The 16,248-nt window shown below is 39.4% G+C and overlaps 1 protein-coding gene across 4 annotated transcripts in view; it reads left to right on the top strand.

Annotated features, from left to right (window-relative positions):
- Positions 1–16,248, top strand: part of xrcc4 (X-ray repair complementing 4) — a 386,273-nt gene that overhangs the window by 247,288 nt on the left and 122,737 nt on the right. For all 4 annotated transcript variants that reach the window (XM_043708485.2, XM_087999705.1, XM_043708491.2 and 1 more), the window contains one exon: positions 4,313–4,448. In XM_043708485.2, coding sequence (XP_043564420.1) covers positions 4,313–4,448 — 136 coding nt within the window. The remainder of the gene's footprint in view (positions 1–4,312; positions 4,449–16,248) is intronic.

Raw genomic sequence — 16,248 nt, 5'->3', positions numbered from 1 at the left:
AGAAAAGCATAGGGTTTTTTCTAGTCCTGTCTATTTCTACTCCGAAAGCAACTTCTAAATTCTTTCCATCTCTGTTGCTCTTAAATCCAACAAAAACTTCCATGCCATTCTGCTAATAAGAATTTTATTCATGTGAACCAATCCCACTTGTAGCTCCTGGCCACCTGTCCCCGTTTGTAAAAACTCAAGTCAACAGAGCAACAATTATCTTACCAGGTGGTTTGTTGAGTCATTTAGTTTAATTCCCATGATTTCTTGGAAAAGCTGCTTTTAATTCAGTGTTATAGAGAACTTTCTGATCCTTTCTTTAAAAGAAGCCATCAGATTTTCGTAAGACTGTAAACCAATACCTCTAATTTAGAGTACAAGTTTCCAAAATAAGTCTAATATGTTATAAACTTGCATCACACCACGTCATATCAAGAACCAGCTTATGACACTGAATACTTCAAAGGCTGTTCTCTGAAGATTTGTGTTCCCAAAATAATCAGTTGCCTGGTCAAGCTGTTTCATACAGTTACAACTCTAGCATCTATTTGCCATAGTGGAAAATTTCTCAGATATATCCTATTCACATAAGGCAGCACAAATCCAATCCAATTAATAATCTACTCATCTGCACTCACTCATCAGTAAAGTGATGGATCATGTCATTGACAGTACTAGCAAACAGCATTTGCAAACTAATAACCTGTTCACTGCCCTTAGTTTGAGATTCTGCCATGTGCCTTCAGTTCCTGAATTCATTATAAGCTTGATCCAAACATTGACAAAAATTGACAGAGATGAGGTAAGAGTGACTGCCCATGACACCAAGGTAGCATTTGATTAAGTGTGACATCAAGGAGCCCTAATAAAACCGGAGTCAATGAGAATCACAGAAAACAGTGCAGTGGCTGGAGTCATTCGTAGCACAAAGGAAGAGACTTGTAGTTTTTGAAGGTCAATCATTGTAGTCCCAGCACATTTCTACAGGTGTTCCTAAAGGCGGTGTCCTGTGTTCAGCTGCTTCAGCAATGAATTTCCCTCTATCACAACGTCTGAAGTAGGTATGTTTGCTGTTGATTGCACATGTTCTTAGCCATTTACACCTCCTCAGGTACTAAAGCAGTCCATATCTTTAAACAGCAAGACCTGGACAACACACAAGCTTGGGCAGATAAATGGCAAGGAACAGTCATGCCACACAATGTGCTATGCAGTACCCATCTCCAACAAGTCAGAATCTAATGTCACGCTTTGACATTAAATGGCATTACCATCACTGACATCACCTAACAACATCCTGAGAATTACTATTGACCAGAAACTGAACTGGACCAGCCATTTAAAAGGCAAAAGTGAGGACTGCAGATGCTGGAGACCAGAGTCTAGATTAGAGTGGTGCTGGAAAAGCACAGCAGGTCAGGCAGCATCCGTGGAGCAGGAAAATCGATGTTTCAGGCAAAATTCTTTCATTAGGAATGGAGGCAGGGAGCCTCCAGGGTGGAGAGAGAAATGGCCGGGGGATGGGGGTGCTGGGGAGAAGGTAGCAAAGAGTACAATGGGTGGATGGAGGTGGGGATGAAGGTGATAGGTCAGAGGGGAGAGTGGAGCAGATAGATGGGAAAGGAGATTGGCAGATAGGACAGGTCATGAGGATAGTGCTGAGCTGGAAGTTAGAAACTGGGGTAAGGTCAGGGGATGGGAAATGAGGAAACTGGTGAAGTCCTCATTGATGCCCTCGGGTTGAAGTGTTCCGAAACAGAAGATGAGGCGTTCTTCCTCCAGGTGTGGGGTGGTGAGGGAGCAGTGTGGAGGAGGCCCAGGACCTGCATGTCCTCGGTTGAGTGGGAGGGGGTGTTGACATGTTGGGCCACGGGGCGGTGGGTTGATTGGCGCGGGTGTCCCGGAGATGTTCCCTAAAACACTCTGCGAGGAGCCATTTAAAAGATGTGACTATAAGAACATGTCAGAAGCTAGGAATTCTGCAGCAAGAAAGTCACCTCTTGTCTCTCTGAAATCTGTTCAAAGGCACAAGTCAGGAGTGTAATCGAGTACAGTCCACTTGACTGAAAGAGTTTAGTTCCAATAACACCAAAGAAACTTGACACCATCCAGGACAAAGTAGCATATTTGATTGACATCCTGTCCATCACCTATAACATTGATTCCCTTCACCACCAATTCACAGTTGTAGCAGTGTGTATCATCAACAAAGTGTATTGCAATAAAACACCAAGGCTCCCTCAACAGTAGCTCCCAAATCCATGACATCTCCCACCTACCAGGACAAAGGCAGGAGATCCTTGGAAATACATTTCCATTCCTTCATTATAACTGGATCAATTTCCAGAACCTCTTTCTTAACAGCACTATGGGTGTACTTAACCCCCACAGACTGCAATATTTCAACAAAGCATCTCAGCATCAGCATCTCTATCACCATTTGGTTGGGCATTTAATGCTGGCATTACCAGTAACACCCATGCCCCATGAACAATTTTAAAAACTCACATTCTGAACAGCAGGAGCAGCATTTTCTTCTATTCATTCATTGAATGTGGTACCACTGGCAATTTATTGCCTCTGCTTAATTACTCTTGAAAGGAACTGCACAGTGGCTCACTGGTTAGCACTGCTGCCTTCCAGCTCCAGGAACCTAGTTCGATTCCACCTTGAGTGACTGTCTGTGTGGAATTTGCACATTCTCCCTGTGTCTGTGTGGGTTTCCTCCGCGTGCTCTGGTTTCCTCTCAGAGTCTAAAGTTGTGCAGGTTGAGTGTATTGGCCAAGCTAAATTGCCCATAATAACCAGAGATGTGCAGGGTAGGTGGATTAGCCATGGGAAATGCAGGGATTGTGGGGATGAGGTGGGGGGAGATGGGCCTGGGTGGGATGCTGTTTGGAGGGTTGGTGTAGGCACAGTGGGCTGAATGGCCTGCTTCTGTTCTGTAGCAATTCTGTGCTATGACATAGGTGGCATTTTAGGTCATTTTAGAGGGCAGTTAAGAGTCAACCACATTGCTGTGGGTCTGAAGTCACATACAGGTCACACCAGATAAGGATGGCAGATTTCCTTCCCGACAGGACATTAGTGAACCAGATGGGATTTTACAGCAATAAACCATGCCTTCGTAGTCACCATTAGGCTAACCTTTGTTTCCAGATTTTTACTGAATTCAACTGCCTTGGTGGGATTCAAACTCCTTTCCACAGAACGTTACACCAGGCTTTTAATTACTAGTCCACTGATATTGCTATTACTTAACCAAAATACAGTGATAGTGCTGAGTGATCTCACAACTAATGAATCAGATCAAAGCTCTGCAATCCTCCCAAATCCAGTTGTAAGTGACATTGTTCTATTACCTCACTTTGTGTTAGCTTATCATGAGTTATTTCAAGTCATTGTTAAACAGTATCACAGCAGTAAGTTTTTGTTTCTTTTAGAGTAATATTACTTTCTTTGGCCTTTTTTAAGAAAAGTTAAAGTGGGAAACTTGCATGAAAGTTAACTTTACTTTAGACTTAAGGTATGTTAAAAGCAGCTAAGCTTTCCATAAAATGGGAAACTACATATTCTTAAATCAACACAAAATTGTGCATCTCAGAGGTCATTTCACTTTCACTGCTCTCTGATTGACTCCTGGTCAAAAATAAATAACTCTTCACGCATGCACATCAAATTCAATAACTGTTGTTTTCTTCTCTCTATCAATGAAGGAATATCAGTTTCCGCTGAAGATAATTCTGGAACTTTCGGTGTGGCAAATATTTTGACATATTATTTTGTAGTTTTTGTGACGTGTAGTTAATCTTAAACTTTTTGGTAATGTATGGAACTGCCACAGAACACAGTGCAAGCTTTCAAAACAGATTAAAATATAATGAATGAGTAATCACAAAAGCTTAGTCCAGGTTCTGAAAGAAGGTTCAAATTGGAGACCAAGGTAGAATTGCGTACTTTGTGAGTATATTCTTATGTTTTACATCAGTTATTAGCTATTCATCAGTTTATGGCAAGCTTTGATTGAATAATGGGAATATTAAAAAATGACATTTTAAATTAAATTTGAGCTCTTTCCAGGTTGGTAATATCAAAAAAAATGCCACTGGGCCTGCTCCTTACTGTGTTTCAGCCTGACAATATATGCTTTTAATTCATAACTACCTTGCTTCTCTGTCTACCAATGCTGCCAGACCTGCTAAATGTTTCCATCATTTCCTGTTTTTATTATGATCTATACGGTTTTTTGGTGTTCTAGATTTGAAATCGGTAGTTCAGACGAGGATAAAAATATATTTATTACAATTGTCTCCTATTTTCTCAGTTCCACCACAAAGTGATCCTATATGCAGCTCTCTGAGCGATTTGGTTGATGTAGCACCATGTCGAAAGCGAAGGCATCGATTTCCGCAGCAGAAGAATAAAGTGGAAGAAATCCCACAAGGTTCTCAAGAAAAGAGGTAAGAATTTTCTAAGAGATGAAGTAATTTTTATATGTGAACTGAATGAGATAAACTTGAAATTCTTTAATACCTCCATTAAAGGAGTGTACGATGATGTCATGCAAATATATTATCTATTTCTATATTAGCATCTCATGGTGTCAATCGTGGATGAAATATTATGCAGGCGTTTTGGTTTGTAAACTCGCTACATGGATGAGTTAGAACTACAAGTGAGTTAATTGGTTATGTGGATTAATGTTGTACAGCAGTAACTTATTCAAATTCTTATTAATAACTTATTCAAATTAAAAGTTACACGACACCAGGTTATAGTTCAACAAGTTTATTTGAAATCACAAGCTTTTGGAGTGCTTCTGCTCCATCAGGTGAACTTCACCCGATGAAGGAGCAGCGCCCTTAAAGCTTGTCATTTCAAATAAACGGGTTGGACTATAACCTGGTGTCCTGTGACTTCTGATTTCGTCCATTCCAGTCCAACACAGTGCCTGCACATCATGGTTATTCAAATTAGTATATGGCTTAAATTAATTATAAGTTTTCTGTAAAGTAATTATGTTCCTTCAGAGTTTCTCCGATATCCACTGGTTTCAAGTTCTGTCCTGGATCTATTTAGAGTTGGGTATGGACCTAACAAAGACATTTTTGACATTGTTGTACCTGGATTCTGTAATGCTCCTGCAGTTTTCTTTTGGTTAAGACAACTCATATTCCACTTATGCATGAAATTTCAAAATTAAACATTATTCATGTGAAATGTGATCCTGTTGTAGAAAAAGAAAGGCAAAATATATTAAGAGCAACAAAACTCTTGTGTGTTTTAATATCTCATCATACTTAGGTTGGTCATCCCTAAAAAGTATAATTAGAGTTCAGCATTCAGGTGAGGGACTGTGTTCTTTGTTGAATTGTTTGTTCCTGGAGTGTGGCTATTAGCTGCTGGGTCAGATTTGTTGCCCATCCCCAATTGCTCCTTGAACTGAGTAGCTTGCTAAGGTCATCAATGGCTGTGGCCATAACGGGCAGTTACATGTCAACCCCATTGTTGTAGGTCTAGAGTCACATGTAGGTCAGACCAGGTAAGAATAATAAATTTTCTGCCCTAATGGCCAACTGTGTTTTCACAGCAATTGACAGTAGTTGCATTGTTAACATTAGACTAATTTTAACTTCCAGATTTTAAAAATTGAATTAAAATTTTACCATCCGCTATTGCGGGATAGCAGCCTTGTTCTCCAAACATTAGCCTGAGTTTCTTGATGACTACTCCAGTGATCTTACATTGACACCTCTCTTCTTACATGTGACTAAACCCACTGGCCATTTCAGTAAAGGAAGAATACTTCTGCTTTTGGTTACGTTATTAAAGACTGACAATATTGTTTCATTTTTTAAAAAATAAAAATGTTGGTGGTAAATTGCCTCATTCTAAATGTTTGTACTACAACAAACATTGACTTCAATAGACCCTCAGTTTGGATAGGGAAGGTGTTACAATGACATTGGTATAGCAAGGATAACTGCAGCAATATCATCATCCATTTTCAAAGAAGCAGATCATGAATAAGAAATATCCTGAACTCAAGTAACTCCAAGTCAAATTACTCAGTGATCTCTTAAATTTTACTTCGAGAGGAATTTTTAGTTACAAAGTTTAATTTTGATAAAGTGACTTGTACTTCATTTTAGTGCAGGAATCAACAATCTCTGACAACCTATCAAATAGCCTTCAATGTTTTTTGGGATTCTCCCAAACTTCTGAAATACCGTATATATTCGAGTAATAGTCAATTTTTTAAAAAAAATTTTAAGGTTAAATTTATGGGGTTGACAATTACATGGATACTATTTTTGAGGGGCTGAAATTCATGCCCGTCAAAATTCATACTGTATTCATACAGAACCCCAATTGATCTCTGACCGAATAAAGAAAACAAAACCAAATTATGGTAATTCTGAAAACCCAGAGTGGAGCACAACAGCCAGCGGACTGGAAAACTGGGAACGGAGCGTAACAACCGGCAGACGGGAAAGCTGGAGCGGGAGGTAACAGCCGACGCACTGACTCATAAACGTTGATCTGTTATCTGAAGAACTAGGATCGACTTTTACATGAGATAGCTGGAAAATTCCAAATTATTTGGCCAAAAATAGGGGGTCGACTTTTACATGAGATCAGCTATTACTCAAATATACATGGGCACTTTTGGGAAAATTAATTGAAATTCAAGAGAAATGACAAAACTGCTGAAAATGGTTGTTTGTGTACAAGTTAATCTCCGGGGTTCCATTATAGTGTAGTAGCAGGGTGGAACAAATATAGAATAGTACGTTTCTTCACATTTTGCCAGGGCCACTCAGCTCCAAACCAGTTAGCACATAAATTAGTTTACTACCTGGACAACATTCAGGCTTGGATTGATAAGTGGAAAATTGTATTTGTACCATAGAGTGCTAAGTAATGACCATCTCCACAAAAGAAATCTAACCACCACCTCTTCATATTCATTTCCATTCCTGAATTTCACACCATCAACACCCTGGTGGTTACCAATGATCATAAATTTAACTGAACCAATTTTATAAATGCTGTAATTACAAAAGCAAGTCAGAGTTAGGAATTCTGTGCTGATTATCTACTTCTGTACTCACCAAAGCCTGTTAATCATGTACAATGCGCAAGTCAGGAGTGTGATGGATATTTCCTATTGGCCTAGATAAGTGTAAAATCAACCAAACTCTGAGAAATTTGTCACCATTCATGATAAAGCTGCTTCCTTGATCAGCGCAGTTTACCAGTTAAGCGTTCATTCCCTCCACTACAGGCACAAAATGGCAGCAGAGCATGCCATCAATAAGATGTACTGTAGCAATTCATCAAGACAACTTTCAAACTCAAAACCTATACTCCCTACGTGAACAAGGATCACATACCCATGGGAACATCAGTATCTGCATGTTTACCTCTAAGCCACTTTCTATTCTTGCTTCAAACTACATTAGCATTCCTCTACTGTTGCTGTGTAAAAGAAAACAGAAATATCCCTTCTATAGCAGCTCTAAGGGGGTTTCTAAAACACAAGATCTGCAGTGATTCAAGAAACAGAGCACCGCCTTCTCAAGAATAATTATAGAGAAGCACTAAACCTGGCCTTACAAGCTCATAACCGTTTAACATATGCAAGAAAAAGTCAGCAAGAATTGATTTCTCAACTACTCTCCTTGCCTAGTTCTCCCTTTCATCTGTTAAAAATTTACCACCTACCCATTGATGCTATCTTTGTAATGTGATGCTACTTTCACAGTATCAACAAATCACCTTCAAGGACAGTGGTCTCATCTTCAAATGCCCTCATATCACATTCTGCCATATATCCCTGTTCTTGAGCATCATACGTTTTTGCCACACTTCTGTCCACTGGCTGTTTTTCAATCACTATATCTTAAACTTCAGAATTTTCTCCAAAAAATTCAGTGCTACTTCACTGTCTGCCTTCATGATCCCATGATGTTTGTTATCCTTTGGTCTTTCTCTTTTTCCCATCGATGTATTTATCTATGTACAGAGTGCTGTATGAATACAAGATTTCATTTTTCATGCAATTGAAACAATGATTAGTTTAGTTTATGCCAACCACATTTTAACTGATAAATCGTTGGGCATCACTTCTAACTGTAAGTTCGTGATATTTAAACTCATTGTTGTGAATAACAACTTGCATGATTTTAATTCATGACAATTAATCATTTTAAGTCAGCAACTTCAAATTAAGAATTGGTTATCCAATACGCTTAGTCTCCAAGAATGCTTCAGGTAAATTTGAGATAATAGATGGGAAAGTGGTACATTCTCAGAATTGCTGCCTTGCTGAGGAAAAAACAAAACAATAACTAAAGTGGAATATACACAAATAGGAAATGAAGGTGCAAAGATTACAACAGTATTTGGCATAAATTGTTTGACTGGCAATTTCCACATTAACAAAGCATTGCAGAATACAAAGCTTTGGTGTATAACGTTATGTTGCAAATTGGACTATAGATCCACAATTGGTTTGCACACAAGTATCTTGTTATGAATCAGCAAACGTTTGCAAAGTGATTGTACTGAGAGGAACATTTTGTACTGAAGTTAACTTTACTTGGAACAGACTTTATAGAAGCAGTGCCAATGTAAATTGCACTTCATTTCAGGTTTGTTCTGCTTTCCTTAATTTTGTTCAACATTTAATCAATCTTGGCATTGCAGACCCTTTCTTAAGTTTTTAAATGAACAGGTCTTTGAATCTCTGACTTTGGATGATAATTATAGCTGTCAGTAAGAATTAATAAGTTACTTTCAAGAACATAGGCTGACTTGCTGCTGCCTTTCCTCTGCTCAACAAGACCTGCAGTACAGTGCCAACTCTTGTGCATTATCACGTCTTACCTCCAAATAAATTGATCTTTTCAGTGTCATCAAATGTTATCACAAATATAGATATTGCGTGTCCACCATTTTGAACTCAATTGAGTCAAATATGTGTCTCGTCCAGGTAGCTAAATGCTTCTCAATAATTTTCTGCGCAATAATAATGGAGTGTCTCAATCACATACATTTTATTTTAGCCAACTCTGAGCAAAATGAGCCAGATCTTGCTGAGGCTGAGTATTCTTTGACGTACACAATTACTGACATTTTCCTGTTGTCTTCAGATTGAAATTATTTTGCACTGTAATTGGATTTTTAAATTGGTAATTAGCCTTGGCATCCTCATGTTTGATACTTTGGGGAATGAAAAGACCCATAATTTGCATATTTAATCAATGAGATTTAAGTAGTGCAAAAGGAACTTAGAAGCAATAGAAAAGGAGGATGCAACGGATGCTTCTCTGCCCCGAAATCCAATGTTACAACATGCAGTGGAGGGAGATCTTCCAGTATTATTATCACAGGTGCTAAGGCATCTTTGTGAAAATGTTTGCACTATACTTATGGGTAGCACAATGATTGCCAGGCATGTTACCTGCGTTAGATCTTCTACAGCCATTATTTGCAAAACAATTTAAATGACTCTGACCCAGGAAATTGACAAAATCTCAGAACAGAAATCTGTCTGTCAAGTTGAGCTCCTCTTCAGTACTTCTGTTGGTACATTAACTAAGTGCAAAATCTCAAAAAAAAACTCTCTTGAATGAAAGGAGACAATTAAAAAGGACAAATGGATCATATCCCTTTGTGCCTGCTTACTTATAACTCAAAAGGCAGTTGATTAAAGCTTCATTCAAGTACTTGGGCACACAATGCTGCACTCAGTACTGCACGACAATCAGAGATCCCATCTTTCAGATGAAATGATGAGCTGAATTCCTATCTGCTTTCATAAATAAATTGAAAAGATTTCACAGCACAATTTGAAGAAAATCAGAGGCGTTCTGGTCAATATTTATCCGAAAACCACAATTCCAGTTTAATTTATTTATCTTGCTGATGTTTTGAGACCAAGCATAAATTGACTGTGGCATTCCTTATACAGTATGTGAACAAATTACAAGAATAATTCATTAGTTCTGAAGCACTTTAGAATGTCTTGAGATAGTGAAGTGTGCTATGTAAACACAATTTGTTTTCAGTTTGTGCTTTGATGTCATGCAGCGTGATACAAAATTACAACAAAGCAATTGAATTTGATTTATCCAATTTAAAGGAATTGGGCTTCAAAAATAGCATGTCAAAAACCTCATGTCACACAAAATGTTGAAAATATTTCAGAATGATGGGAACTTAATCTGAATGCCTAAATCTAGCATTTCTACATAGAATTAAATGCAGTGCCACACACCCTTCATGTCAGCCTTTGGCTAATTTACTGAAGGTGCTAACAGTTGAGTGATTAGCAACTCAATGTTGTTTTCGGAGAGGATCCTTCTATTGAACCAACTTTCTTGCCACTTGATTTGGAAGATCCATGACTGCAGCAGAATTTAGTATTCCATCTGAGAGAAAAATCTTGGATTAGACACAACTGTGCTGAAAATGTGTTGCTGGAAAAGCGCAGCAGGGCAGGCAGCATCCAAAGCGCAGGAGAATCGACGTTTCGGGCATGAGTCCTTTTTCATTCCTGAAGAAGAACTCATGCCCGAAACGTCGATTCTCCTGCTCCTTGGATGCTGCCTGACCTCCTGCGCTTTTCCAGCAACACATTTTCAGCTGTGATCTCCAGCATCTGCAGTCCTCACTTTCTCTTTAGAAACAACTGTGCCAAACTTGAGCAAGCGTGATTACATTGAAATGAGGGGTCTAGTTGGCTGGAGTAGATAGCAGAAAACAAAGTTGATGAACAATGGTGGATGCTTGAAAAAATACTTCATAACTCATAGCAAAGATATATCCTCGTGGGGAAGAAGGATCCTCAGGAAGAGGATAAACCAACGTTGTTAACTAGGGAAGGACAGTATCAGAAAGAAAAGGATTATATAATGTGGCAAAGATTGGTGATAAATCAAAAGATTAGGCAAGATTGGTGAACAAAAGATGATTAAAAACTAATAATGAGAGAGAAAATAAAATGAGGTAAACTAACAAATAACATAAAACCAGACAGTAAGAGCTTAATTAGATATGTAAAAAGCAAGAGAGATGTAACCAAGAACATAAACTAGGGAAGTAATAATAGGGAGCCAGGAAATGGTGGAGGATTTGAACAAATACTTGGTATTTATCTTCACTGTAGAGAATCTCATAGCATTATAAAAATATTAAATAAACAAGGAACTAACGGGTGAGCAAATAAACACACCTATTATAAGACTAAAGTATTCGGGAAACTAATTGATCTGAAGTCCAATGCATTCCCTCGACCTAATGAATTGCATTGTATGATTTTAAAGGAATTAGCTGCAGAAATGATGCACCAGTAGTAATTTTCCAAAAATCCTTAGATTCTGGAAAAGTCCCAGAGGATTATAAAACTGCCATGTAACACTTATTCAAAAAAGGAAGTAGAAAAGGCAACACTATAAGCCATTTTAAGCTTAATATCAGTCATTGGAAAAATGTTGGAATCCATCATAACAGCACAGCATTTGGAAATGCATTATATAAATCACATGACACCAGATCTGACAGGTTTATTTGAAACCGCAAGCTTTCGGAGCTCCCGGTCTCTTCCTCAAGCTGTTTCAAACAAACCTTTTGGACTATAGCCCCGTGTCATGTGATTTTTTTATTTTGTCCAACCCCTTCTAACACCAGCATCTCCACATCATATAAATCAAGCACAGCTAATATAGCTTCACAAGGGGGAAGTCAGAGCTAACAAATTTATTTCAGTTCTTTGAGGAGATAATAAGCAGGATAGACAAAGAGAAACCAGTAGATTCGATAAGATATTACACAATAAGATAAGAGCCCATGGTGTTGGGGATAGAATAATGGCATGATTGGAAGATTGATTAACTAATAGGAAACAGACTTGAGATAAAGGGAGCATTTTAATGATCACAACCTTTATTGAGTGGATGGCCACAGCGTCAGTGCTGGGCCCCAATTATTTACCATAACTGTTATTGACATGGATAGGAAGGTGAATGTACTGTCACCAAGTTTGCAAAAATAAGGCACGTGAGAATAACACAAGGAGTCTACGGACTGATATAGACAGATTAAGTGAGTGCACAAAACTTGGCAAATGGAATATAATGTAAGAAAATAAGAGGATATGCCCTTTGGCCGAAGAATAGATTATCTGTTTTTTTTTAATGAGGAAAGACTGCAGAAAGCTGCAGCACATGGATTTGGGGCAATCACTAAAAGCTAGCCTCCAAGTTCATTGGGTAATAGGGAAAAGAAATAGAATGTTGACATTTTATTTTAAAGGGTATGGGATGTATAAGTAGTGAGGTTTTGCTAAACTTATACATGGCACAGATCAGATCAGGGAGATATATTTGCATTGGAGGCAGGTCCCTCCTGGGAATATTCACAGGGTTGATCTTTGATATGGATGGAGTTTCCTATGAGGACAGATTGTGCAAGGTGGGCCGATACTAATTGAAATTTAGGAGAATGAGAGGAGACTTTATTGAAACATACAAGATTGTTATTTGAATTGACAGCTTAGATGAGGAAAGATTGTTTCCCCTTGTGGGAGAGTCCAGAATCAGAGAGTATAATCTCAGAATAAAGAGTCACCAGTTTATTACAGAATTGAGGTTTTATTTTCTCTGAAGGTCTTATTTTCTTTTACCGTAAAGGGCAATTGAGCCTGGGTCGAAATATATTCAGGGCTGAAAGGTAGATTTCTAACCATTAATGGAACCAAAGGCTATGAGGATAAGGCAGGAAACTGGAGTTGAAGATTATCAGATCAGGAGAAAGTGAGGACTGCAGATACTGGAGATCAGAGTTGAGAGTGTGGTGCTGGAAAAGCAGAGCAGGTCAGGCAGCATCCAAGGAGCAGGAGAATCAATGTTTTTGGCATCAGCCCTTCATCGGCCTCATTCGTGATGAAGGGCTTATGCCCAAAAAGTTGATTCCTTCTCCTCGGATGCTGCCTGAACTGCTGTGCTTTTCCAGCACCACACTCTCAACGTCGATTATCAGATCAGCCATGATCTCATTGAATGACAGAGTCGACTCGCTGGACTGAATGGCCTTGTTCTACTCCTATGACCTATGGTTTTGTGAAGGTTCTCCTCATGATCATTCTGCGATGTCTGCAGTTGGTTGACCAAGTCATTGAAGCATTCATGAACACTGGGATTACTGCTGACCAGTAAACCATGAACTTCTTAGATTAATATCCTGGTCTGCAAATATTTTTCCTCAATCTGCTAAAAAAAACTACGCTGACACATTTGAGGTTTTGGTGTTTTTCATCATAATTGAAAGGAGGCATACAGAATCAGAATAATGATCCACAATGATCTTAATCATTGAAGAGGATGAGGTGTTTTGCTTCAGGAAGTTGTTTGGAAGAGCTGGACACCAGCTCATCTAGAGTGGACTTATTAATCGTATGCCTGAATGACATTCTGAACCAACTGTTCTACTTAAAATTTAGATAGAGCAGGAATCCTGCCGGAAGACAATGGAAATACTTTATGAATGTCTTCCAAGCAGCCTGAAGAAGTGAAACTTAACTGCCAACTTCTTGGAAATCCTAGTTTGTGATTGATCAAAATAGAGAAGACTCGTTTAGGCAAACACCAAACATATTGATAGACTTCACTGGGCATTGCAGAGGCAAAGTTGGAATGAGTGGATGGGAGGGAATGCTCCAATCTCCAAACAACCCCTCTGCCCAAATCTTCAAGCATCACTAGCTCTCATGCCTCACCACCTTACCAGCCATCTCAGAAACAACTGATCCAGAGGGGAAACAAATTGCCCTTGGTTTTGAGGAATTGCTGAAGGAGATTAAGCTCGTGGCTCAAGAGGCAACGGGACTTGCAAAATTCCTTTGCGCTGTGTTTGTAATACAATGTGGCGCACCCACAGACACCTTTTGTTATAATCTGAAAGCGTAGTTTTAAGGTTCCACCACAAGAGAACAAACAGCATTTTCTCAGACTTCTTTTAGGAAGTTTGCCTGTGATGAATTTGAGCAGAAAATTAGGACACAGACAGATATTAATGTGTCAATTAAAGACTTCTATATTTTCAGAGAAAATCAACTTTCCACTTCACCTCCGTACAGGTCATTCATTTATATCAGGCCGACTGCAAGGAGTTTGCTTTCTATTTTTCACAGGATAAGCTCATTGATTACATCAGCTGGTAACATAACAGAAGTTTGTTGCCCCAGTTGATACACTGTTGAGATCACTGTCTCAAATGTCATCCAGCAGAAACATAACAGACTGTTTGATGATAAAAATGTGTTTGAGGTTTCCTGTGGTTTTACTGAATTTAACTTCCATGCAAATTGGAACATGTCTTTCTAGCCAAGAGGAAATAATGTCCACTCTCAGTCTTACCAACATCTACATAGTCCGTTCTATCATCTTTGGGTCAGTTTCAACCAGTATTTGCAGAACTGTATGACTTGGCTTACTAGTTAAAACATTTAACACAGAACTCCCAGGAAATTAGGCATATCATCCCATGTTCATGTTCAATTTATACTAGTGCAATGTTACCAGGGAGATATATTTGCATAGAAAACCTACAAAATTAAAATCAAAAGCAGCTTCCTTTTCATCGATGGCACAAGAATGATCAGAGGATTAGAGTAGATTCCCTACAGTATGGAAACAGGCCCTTCGGCCCAACAAGTCCACACTGACGCTCCGAAGAGTAACCCACCCAGGCCCATTCCTCCGCCCTATATATACCCCTGACTAATGCGCCTAACACTATGGGCAATTTAGCATGGCCAATTCACCTGACCTGCACATCTTTGGATTGTGGGAGGAAACCGGAGCACCCGTAGGAAACACACTCAGACACTGGGAGAACGTACAAACTCCACACAGACAGTTGCCTGAGATGAGAATCGAACCCAGGTCCCTGGCGCTGTGAGGCAGCAATGCTAACCACTGTGCCGCCCAAGGATTGACCCTGGACCAGCACCAATCTCTAACCATAGATGTAATTATAGTGTCCAATGCAGTAGCATTCTCGATATCGAAATACAAATTTCCAAGCCCAATTCTACCTTTGAGGTTTCAATGACTAGATGAAAATCTTACTAGTAAATGGCAAGAGCCCTATTTGCATGCAGTAATATCTCAGTAGCAAATTTTACCATTTTTATACCCAGGTTCTTATTCTCCCGGTGAGAAACTAGATACGCCAGTCCCCAACTTGAAAGTCAGAGCAATGACTTGATGACTGCAGCCCAGTATTTTCTCAGGCCTCCATGTTGGCTAGCATTCCCTAATCTTTCAGAGTGTGCTCCATGAGCAAGTAACCTATGCTCGCAGAAGTTGATATCAGCAAATCACCAGCCTCACCACATCATCATAATACATCACACACTAACCTATAGTACAGTTTAGCACTTTACCATACATTACAATGCTGCTTCCAGGCCGTTTTCTACTGTCTTCATACCTCCGAATAGGATTTCAGGGCTCATAACTCGCTTTTTTAGAGTTTGGGTCCTCACAGCATTTCTGCCTGGCCTTGCCTTTTAGCATGTTGCTGCTTCGTTCAGACGTTAGAGGTTCATAGTAGTTCAGTCTTGCCTTGTCCTTTGGTACAGGCAGGAAGTCAGGCAGTGGTCATGCTCGCCAACACTGAACTGTCAAGTGGGCAGACATGTTACTTTAGAGCACTGTGCTGTATCAATATTGCACCTTTAGCATGTGCTAGCAGCTTACACAGCAAGCATATTGCATGTGCTTTGACCAAATGTCCTTGTTTGAAAATTGAAGTGGAGTAATCTTTTGTCCCGTCAAGGTTGACACCGCAGTCAATCAAGGGCATTGCACAATCTCAGTTCAGGGGATTGACAGTAGTTGCAATTAGAGTCTGTGGATTGGTTCTAAAGCTGTCCAAAAGTCCAGAAATTACTGGTAAGTCAGTCGGGGAGCTGCATCAAAATATTGGGCAGTAGTGAGTCAGGCTGTCCTCTCAAATCTGTTGCTGCTGACCTCCCAGAGTTGGTGGAAGATTCAGAAAGCAGCCTTGTCTGCATCCTCTGAGGGATCTGGCTGTTCTTCCCTAGAGATGATGAGGAGCTGATAACTGGTGGGGGGCTGGTCTCTGGTGGGAGCAGGCTGTGTAGATGCCACTGGCACCTACATAAGACAAAATTGGAAATAAGTTGCACTATTGAGGTGAATGCTTGAACATGTTGGTGGTAATGGT

Source organism: Chiloscyllium plagiosum, unplaced genomic scaffold, assembly GCF_037043375.1.
Source record: "Chiloscyllium plagiosum isolate Xiang-an unplaced genomic scaffold, Cpla_swu_hap1 HiC_scaffold_2, whole genome shotgun sequence".
Classification (NCBI taxonomy): Eukaryota; Metazoa; Chordata; class Chondrichthyes; order Orectolobiformes; family Hemiscylliidae; genus Chiloscyllium; species Chiloscyllium plagiosum.
This window is presented reverse-complemented; position numbering and strand designations above follow the sequence as displayed.